Source organism: Porites lutea, chromosome 4, assembly GCF_958299795.1.
Source record: "Porites lutea chromosome 4, jaPorLute2.1, whole genome shotgun sequence".
Taxonomy (NCBI): domain Eukaryota; kingdom Metazoa; phylum Cnidaria; class Anthozoa; order Scleractinia; family Poritidae; genus Porites; species Porites lutea.
In genome coordinates this window covers 37,126,696-37,136,695 of record NC_133204.1, presented here as the reverse complement: position 1 = coordinate 37,136,695, position 10,000 = coordinate 37,126,696, and the positions used below count along the sequence as shown (strand labels likewise).

Here is a 10,000-nt window from a genome sequence, read left to right as displayed (position 1 = left end):
GTGACCGGAAGTGCGAACCAAAACGCACATATGCAAATAAAAACAAAAAAAAGGGGAAAAATAAAACAAATAGAATAAAATAAACTGATGACGGTCGGTAGTTACAATCTGGACCACATTGATTTTCCATTAACAGCGCGAAGCAGCAAGTTAGAATACCTTTGTGCTTTGAAATACCCTTGTTAAGAGAATAACGCCCAAAAACGCATCCGCTAGGATTGATCAAACCCTCCTGTTTTTATCAGCGTTTACATTTCATTTGTTTCATTCTAGACTTTCAGGTTCGCTTAACTGGATCCAACCTCTCTTCTGCGGGCACAATAAATGTGTTGTATTATGGAATCTGGGGTGGTATTCTTAGCCGTAATATTGACATTCGTGTAGGTCACGTGGTTTGCCGCCAACTAGGATACTCTAGAGCTGAACGGATTTTTAGGTACCCATGTTTTGGGCGAGTGATAGGCCCATTGTGGATATGGAGCATACAGTGTAATGGCAACGAGACAGAAATATCTCAGTGCAAAGTGGAAACTTGGAACAAAATCTGGAATACATTATGGTATCACCGGCCTTATCATTATTATAGATATTATCGGCAAGCACCAGAACATGCAGCTAGTTTGCTTTGTAGTAAAGAAAATTGGAGCCTTTATAAAGGTAAGTATATGGTGATAAATATTTGAGAAAGCAGCCTTCTTTTCCACTGCTGTTTTAAAAGGGAATAGAAAAATAATTTCATTCCCCTCCCAAAGAAAGACATTTTTACATGTTCCTGGTCATTTTTAAAAAAATATATTAAGTTTAAGATGAGACCTAAAATCAAGTGGACGAATAGCACAAAACATCACAAAAGATTGGCGTCTTCAAAGTAAACAGCGAGCAATGATTTTCAGGCTGAAGGAAAATAGTAGGAGGAGGGAGGGAGATATTGAGTGGCCAGAAATGTTGACCACAAACCATAATTCGTAAGTGATGAAGAAATGAGTTGAAAAAGAAATAACAAATCAGGATGGATACAGATGTTTCAACCCTTGTTTTTTTTTTTTTTTAAACTTGGACCAGAATTCTTAATTCCTAAGTTCAGAAAGAAAAACCAATTTTGCTGATGAAACTTCTGCGATGGAAGCAAAAGCTCCGAATTTGAAAACGTTCTCTCCAATGAAATAACTCACATTTTTCTTGGTTTTGAAAGTTTTAAATTTGAGGCTTGTTGGTGCACCGATCTCCAATGCTGGGCGAGTAGAAGTATTATATGCTGGTGTGTGGGGAACGATTCCTGGCTGGAATTGGGATATCAATGGTGCTCACGTGGTGTGTCGCCAGCTGGGATACCCTGGAGCTATATTATTTGGAAGAAGCAATCAGTTTGGGATCGGAAATGGACCGGCGTGGTTTCAAAACGTGAGATGTCTGGGGAATGAATCCAGTTTCGAAGAATGTTCAAAAGATATCCTGGGGTACCCGAATGGCGGCTACTCGTCAGTGGCAACGGTGCTGTGTAAATCCAAACCCCAACCAGGTGAGACTAGTATAGAAGTGAATAACATTTTTTATGTTTGATGACACTGATTGAGCATTTTCAAAAAGCCGTGGCAGCTAGGAAGGGTAGACTGATTGGCCGACAGTCAGAAAATGTTGTCGAATTTCTACAAAATCCCTTTCCCTTACCTCATTCTCTAACCTGGATTATTCTATAGTCCTTCAGAGCTGCCAATTACCGGTGAAAAAGGGTCCATTAAACGGTTTACATGTGATAAAGCTGCCAACCAATTCCGTGAGACTGTATAAAAGAGCTATTTTGACGGCTCTCGAGCACAGATTCTCGGTTACTGCTAAATGCCCGGAATTCCGAATGTTTTAACCATTTTCTGCGAAGAATCTCATGCTATTCCTGTTATTACGATCAAATTGGCCGACTTTGTAGTTTTCTAGATCATTTTGCTGGTGTAGAATTGCTAGCCGTGATTTTCCAAGGGTCAAAACAGCGTCGACTTCACTCTATTCGCTATGTGCACATTATCCCATAATGCACAAATCGCAAAAACATTAGCTGGCGTTGTCTTCAATTTTCCTGGGACGACTGTAATCCCAGAACAATGAAAAACTTTAGGTTATGCAATATTTTGGGGGGCAAACAAGGTGTATTATGAGAGATGTGTGAGTGCTCAGTAGCAAAGCCATTCTTGGTTTCCTTAGCCTGCGTGGCAGGCGTTCGAAAGGGAAGGGGAAGGGAATTAGAGCGCGAGAGCGCGCGCGAGGGAGGAGGGAGGAGGGGATAGCCTGCAAGGAAGCCATTGTTTTCGCCATTCCGCCCACTAATTCAAAAATAACAAAAATAACACAACTGTGAATGACTAGCCGTCAAATAAGTCTGGCTGCGGTGCACGTATTCTAGACGTATGTATTGCACTATTTTTCTTTTGTTTTCCTAAAACAAGAAATCTAAAGTAAAGGTACTATAAGAAAAAGTTCAAATACGGTCGTCCATCGAAGGAATCTTCCTTGAAAGTTGCAACGAGTTACATAAATCCAGCATAAATCTATTCAAGTTGTTGCTGAAGGAATCGGGCTGGAAAACTATTTAATAGGAAATGTAGCGGTTCTTCGCAACTTTCAAAGCAATGTTTGTCTAAGAAAAATTAAAACACTTTGCCGTCACGCACTCTTTGAATTTCTATCAGGACGAACTGGATCCAGCGGAGCACACAAAAGAACGCTGGTGGCGGGGATCAAAAGAAAGGTTGAACTTCGAAGGTCTTCGAAGATCTGCAAGAAGGCAACAATTCATTATTAAAGTAAGTTCCTGGCGGTTTTATAACCGGCAAGAAGAAGTCCTCAACCAAAAATTGCCAAAAGTTATAATTATAGATCGCTTCGTCTTCAATTATCTTGCAGTTGATAACGCGGGTCAAACTGCAGATAACAAGCTTTCTGAGGGCGAGTAAAACCGACAAGCCGTTGGGACATGATACTTTTCAGAACCAGTCAGTAAAACTCATCTGCTGACAGGCCTTTTCCTTCATACGGTTCTTTAACTGTTTTTTTCTATTCCCCTTTTAAGCTGAAATTGATGCCTTCTGACGAAGAATTCCCGAAGAGAAATCTCATCACTCTTCACTAACGACATATGTTTAGTTACTCAAATGGCGTGATGTTAATCGGAAAAAGGTATTAAGTCGAAGATTGACATTTAATTAATTCTCACCAATCACTATTTTAAAGCTCAGAATCTGAGCGTGAAAAATGGAGAAAACAATGGCGTCCTTGCAGGCGTTCCTTTCCTTTCTCCCTCGCTCGCCCCACGCGCTCTCGCGCCCAAATTCCCCCTTCCCTTTCCCCTATTAACGCCTGCCACGCAGGCTATGGTTTCCTCAACTGATCGTTCTGTTATGGCTACTCGTGGAAATTCTACAAAATTTTTTGACCGTGGGTATTTACAGGTATTTAGTTTGTTTAAGACCCTTCCCGGCTCCCGGGCGTATAACCACGGCGTTTTCTAAATTTACCGAATAATGTAATTAACGCTTATATTATGTCCGTCTTTTTAAAAGGCCGACGTCTCAACCTATCCGCTATACTTGCTTCCGTTTCCATCAGCCTTCGTACACCGTGCTTAACGACCTGCATAGTGGCCATAGACAGTTTGTTCTTTTAGTCAATTGCCGCAAAGTTTGTAATTTATCAATGCTGTAAAAGTGGATTTATGAGTCATTTCATGCAATTTTTTAAGCTTTTTGTCAGGGTTTTCAATTTCATTGTCAACAGCTTAGGAGTTTCACTTTCAAGCTTCGCTAAATCTATTCATAATTTAATAAAGTTGAGATAGAAGGCGCCCTCTGATAGGTTGAAAAGGTGTGCATCAGCTTAGAGTACAAAATTAACAAAGAGCTAAAGCTGTCACGCCATCTGCCAAAAGTTTTGTTTGAAAATTAAAAAGTAATGCGTGAGGAATTTAACGGCTTCTTTATCATAAAACAAAGAAAGAAGCCTTTCTGTTCAGTCTGTTGTAAAGCACTCACGAAGCGGCTAGAGAACTCAGCTGGGAGAAACACTTGACCTACGTCTCGTGTTTCCCCTACGGCTTCTTTCGTGCTCTAGCCGCTACCTAAGTGCTTTACAACACAAAAGAACACAGTCAGGCTTCTTTATTTGTTAACTGATTGTTTTGCGTGGATATTTCCAAGCGAGAAAAATTTTCCTAATCTCATTAGGAGAATTTGGAAATTTTAAGTTAATTTTAGCCTAAATTTATAAGCATTTATGCGCTCGTGGTTATTTTGTCACTTTTCTCAGATTGCTTTTTCTTAACATATTTATGCACTTACACAAAGGGTCATCTCAAAATTGCTCTACTACGAAGTGTTTAAGCAATGGGACATGCATAAACACCTCATTTGGTCCTATATGCAACTGTTCAGAAGGATTCACAGGTCCAAGTTGTGAAATAAGTAAGTACAAACAAGGGTAAATTACAGTTTTTTAAACTACTACATGAGAAATTTCTCCAATTTGATTGGCTTAGAGCGGTGGTATTTCAGCTTAATTTGAAATACCTACATGTGAAAATTACAAACCTTTTCCGGGTTGTAGTATAAACAAATAATATCATGATTTGTACTTGATATTTGGCATAAATACCACTCGTGATATTTCAAAATTGTCTCAAATTTCACTCGCCTAACGGCTCGTGAAATTACGTATAACAATTTCGAAATATCACTCGCGGTATTTATGCCAGATATCACCACTAATCATGCTATTACTTATACTAATATCATAGGTGACGAATTACTCCTTAATTTTGGCTTGAAATTTCAGCGTTAATTTGTAATTTCACATGTGAAATTACAAAATTGCCATGGCAACCTTCCGTACGTTTCAGTGTCAAGATGGCGACGAAGTTTTAAAACATGAATGAAGATGTCAGGGCACAAAAAGACGCTTCGGAAAACCTGAACACACGAAAAAGCACGTATCAAGAAGGATTCTAACAGATATTTTGTCGAAAAACTCTGAACTTAAGCCAAATTTAAGCTTTAAACGTTCGAGAGAGTGCTGGAGCTTTTGATCGATACAATCCAGGATAAACATGTCAAAAATCCAAATTTGCTAACGTAATTCGTCACCCATGATATTAATAGGTAATCAAATGGTATACTCGTGAAATTAGGGAATAATTTCACTTGCGTTTTGTCCAAATCTTTATAATTTCCCGAGTCTTAATTATTCCCTAATTTCACTTGTCACCATTTGATTACACATACTAATTTAGGTTTGCTTTGCTGGTTTACAAGGCTTAATCGCAATGTTTTCATTGTACGACACGTCTTAAATCCTTTTACACCTAGCAACCAGCCCGTGCAAAAACAAAAATCATCTCATTCGTTTTTATTCTTGGTTTTCAAGTGACGTCAAAAAAAGAATTTCGCTAGTATCTATCGAATGTTTCAGGAACACTAAGCCATGGCCAGTGCAAGTCTTCACCGTGTCAAAATGGCGGTCGTTGTTTTAGCGATGGCTTTTCGTATATTTGCACATGCCCAAAAGGACTCACAGGACAACACTGCAAAGAAACACTAGTTGTGGGTAAGTTGTAAGTTTGAGATTTGTGTTGAGATTTCATACAAACATTCAGATCATTATGATTTTCGGTGGAAGATAACCATGTGTGGACGTGCGTAAGCCTAGGTAGTTTGTATCATCCCTTGGAAAACATGAGAAAATGGTTTTGCCCTAATTTTGATAATCAAGCTACAACTAAATTTGTATTTACTGTAACGATCCCAATTTCGGCCAAAAGCCAAATCTTTAGATGAACATTGTAGGCTTTATTCAGCTAGAGTTTTAAAAGTCAGCACCACAATCCCCATTTCACGGCTATGCCACAGACGAGTCTATCAAGCCTTCTTCATAGTTGGGAGCTTAACACTTACCTATGTGTAATAAGTAACACTGTACAAAGATCAAGGCGTTTCCCTTTTTTTTTCTATCTTGTATCATCACAGCCAGCAACCCGTGTCAGAGCTACCGATGCCCTGAGGACAGTGCTTGTTATCACAACGACACTCACTTTACCTGCGTATCCTATGCACAAGAGGACAGCAACAGAAAGAATGGTGAGATTTTCTCCATTACGGTGATTTTTCAATTTCCCTGGTGTTCATCAGCCATTACATATGCTGTGGTACGGGTATTGTTTGCTGTCCTTGAATCCTTTGTATTGCGACATTTATTCACGTCTTACATCGCGAAGGTAAACAAAACTCTCTAAAACACCAAAAGTATTTCATATTTGCCCTGCAGGCCTCAGCTTAGCCCCTCCCCTACATCCCCCACTGAAATACATTATGGAAAATAGTGAAGTGTTAATAAAAATACCAAGTAAAAATACAGCAAATGTATAACGCTACACATTAAATTAATTGAATATGAGGAACCTAAAGAGGAAAATGGATTCACAGGTGTTGTTCGTATGTTTCGTAGCTCAATCTACCTCATCCAGCATCGTGGGCCTGTCAGTTGCCGTTGTACTTGTGTTTGTCTTTGCTGCTGTGACTGGCTGTCTGATCTTTAAAATCCGTCGGCTGACGAACAATCAGTCAAACCACTCAAGGGCAGTTTTTAGTAACAGGGCATATCGCGCTGACTCGGAAAGAAAACCTGATGACGAAGCGTCAATAAAGGAAGTCGACCTGGGCTTGGGACCAAGTCCGGGTGGTCCGGATCCTAAACCTCCCATCTACGACAACCCTTGTCGCCCTCTTCCACCAGTTCCTCAAACCAGCAACACAAAGGCAGGACCACCGTGTTCCTCTGCGAGGCAAACAACCGAAAGTCATTATGACAATGGGACCAAACCAGGACAAGCGGAAAGACATTATATGGGATTGACAACTAAATACGAGAATATTACCAGGCCATTTTCCCCTGAGCCAAGCAGCTACATGTCTTTGTCGCCGAAGAAACCAGAAGCTGGTCCGTATGCAGCACTTGCAACTGCTCGCCCACAGACACCAAGACCAGTGAAACCGCAACAGGGTACCCACAAAAGAAAAAGTTAATTAAATAAGGAAGAGATGGTGACACTTACGTTACGAACACACAGGCCTAATTTTAATACGTGAAACAAACAAACAAAACTATTTTTAATACCACAACCTGAAAGAGGTTTAGAGGGTGCAACTGAAATGCTATTCAGTTTAGCATTTAGATGTAGGAAGTATATTTGCCATAATCATTGCTTTCACTCATAGTAAAAACATAACATGTAGAATTTCAAATGCACGGTATCACAAAACATTGACCGTTTTTACATTTACCAATAATACACCTTGCCTACTCCCCAAACTTTTGCATGAGAATTGTTTCCAATTTCTCCTTGGTATTGGCATTCGTTCTAAGAATGGAATTTTAAGGCCGTTTCCTTATTGCCCAAACCTCTGTTTCAAAGTGAGCTAAAAGTGCAAAGCCATTGATAAGAAACTGTTTTTTTTTTATTCCCATACAAATAGAAATCTTTTTTTTTTTAAGGAAGGTTTAGCCTCGTCTTGAAAGTGAGAGTTTTTTTTGAACTCGGAAATGGCCTAGTGAAGACTGTTTAATATGCACAATTTTGAAGGATAAACAAGTTGTAGTTGGAGAAAGTGAAAATGGTTAGTATGAAAAGTATAGACTTGAACTATTAACCTTTATGTTATTAGCTGAATTTTTAAACAGTCAGTAATATAAAATTTAAGTTCATGTCGGACTGTAGACCCCAGTCAGGTAAATATCGAACGTGAATTGGAATTTTAATTTAGTATCACAGGCGTATCAACTGGCCAAGTGGTAAATGTTAAATGTCATGTCATACTAAATTGTACTTTTCCAGATTTTCTATCCAGGGAAAATGCACGGCCGTACTGAACTAAGAGACGATACGTTAAATTCAGTTTTGCTTCACGCCTTTGAATTTTAGATTTAGTAATAAATAGATATAAATTCCTACACTTCTATAATCCCATTATATCGATAACATTTAGCCATCCATCTTGGGATAGAGGCACAGTTACCATTACATTTTAATTTGTGCTTTGTAAAGGTGGGTTTCATTTTTATTCAAGCATTTTCCATTTTTGATTTTAATTTAGAAGTAAATTAAAATACGTTTTCAAATAATTATGTAATTTATGTGTTCAATTCAAGACTTATTATCACTTGCTAAAAAACGTACCCGTCCTTCGTCGTAGGCGAGTGACCCTTTATTTGTGCATTTTCTTACCGTAATAATTACGAGACAATTTCTGATAAACATGAGAACCTCAATTCTTCTTCGGGTATCGTGATAAGGCTTCCGCCATATGTAGAATTTATTGGCTCGTGATCCCCTCCCTACAGGATGGACTCAGTCCATTACACAACTGTTTTAAAAGCGTTAATCTTCTCATCATCATATACATCATCATCAAAAATGTTGCAATACCATGATAGGTTTTGCGTTGCCATGCTGACTGAGCAAGTACTTGCTTCTAAAAAAAATGATTTTCTTGAAGAAATACCTCATGAAAAATGCTAAAAATAAAGTTTCAGATCTTCTACATTTTCACAGTTTTCAACGGGTCACTCACCATATCCCATTTTCCGCGCGCTCGCACATTGCAAAAATTAAATGAAATTATTCATAAAGGTTAACTACACTACTTCCTTAATAGGGTCGCCAAACAGAGTAATAATCAAGCCCCTCGCTTGACCCTAGCAGGCGCAAATTTCGCTTTCGTTTCTGATGAATACGAATGAGACGAGAATAAACCAAAATATTTATCGTTTTACTTAACTATCGCCCCATGCAAGGGAGTCCAAGACACTATTGGATTCTGTATTCCACGGCATGGATTTCTAATTCCAGGTACTAGATACTGAATCTTCATCACAGGTACCTGGATAACAAATTGCACTCTTTGCGCTCTTGGATTGCACTCTTTGGATTAGTTTCTTCAGCATTGAACTAGCTGATTCACACTCAATCATAAGTTTATACGATTGTACTCAACTTTATGTTCGCCTTTCTCCCGAGCTCTTCAATCTCTTTCAGGCCATCAAGAAATTTTTTAATCTTTTTTCGCAGAATTGGGTTACTATACTTGGCCTTTAAATCATTCTCCCTCATTTCGAAGCATTCTTTATTCCAGTCATTGAAGACGTCTTCCAATCGTCTAAAATTCATTTTGAAGTTGTCAAGAATATCATCTCTGATTCTTCTGAATCTTGCACTGGCGTACTGTAGTTCCCGATAAACATCTCTGGCATCACTTCCTGCTGTTGATGAAGTTTGATGACCGAACTTTGAATCAAATGATGTGATATTATTGTTATCTGTTACTTCATTCGCAGGGAGATAGGGGATGCCATCTGTATTCTCACGATGCCTCATCTAAGAAAAAATATCATTAAAAAATTATCATTATGATGTTCATGATCATGATCATGATCATGAACATTAATTTGACTGTAATTAATTAATTTAAAAAATTAATTTGGCCCAGTTTGTTCGAAGGCCGATTAGCGCCTAACCCATGGTTCATTTTAACCCGGGTTCCTTTTTCGTTTGTTCAAAAGCGTTTTCTCGGATAATTTCCTCTGTTATTTTTAACAGGACCCAATCTTCAACTTGTCAACAAAAAGAATTAAACTGAATTTACGTTTTAAGCTTTCATATCTGAATTCAAATTTCGCATTTACCCTGGATTATCTTAACCCAGCTTTGAACAACCCGGCCCTGCGGCCCGTTTCTCGAAAGGCCCGATAACTTTTCGGGTCGGAAGGCAAATTTTGAAATCAAAACCAGTTGAATAGTAGCACAGTTTCCAGCTCGCAAACCGGTCAATTTTGCTTCGTTAACTGATAATTTCATTGTACCATTTTAAAAATTATTGAAACTTTGATCTTGAGTGCAAACACAGCAAACATAAAACAGCTTTCGGGTCAGAAGAGTTATCGAGACTTTCGAGAAACGGGCCCCTGG

General features: G+C 38.7%; 1 protein-coding gene and 1 pseudogene across 1 annotated transcript in view; one reads left to right on the top strand and one right to left on the bottom strand.

The window, feature by feature from the left end:
- Positions 1–8,047, top strand: part of LOC140934614 (scavenger receptor cysteine-rich type 1 protein M130-like) — a 43,890-nt pseudogene extending 35,843 nt beyond the window's left edge.
- Positions 8,048–9,010: 963 nt separating this feature from the next.
- LOC140934613 (transient receptor potential-gamma protein-like) overlaps positions 9,011–10,000 on the bottom strand; it is a 19,455-nt gene continuing 18,465 nt past the window's right edge. Inside the window, exon 18 of the mRNA XM_073384211.1 lies at positions 9,011–9,409. Within this exon, the coding sequence (XP_073240312.1) occupies positions 9,011–9,409 (399 nt within the window). The remainder of the gene's footprint in view (positions 9,410–10,000) is intronic.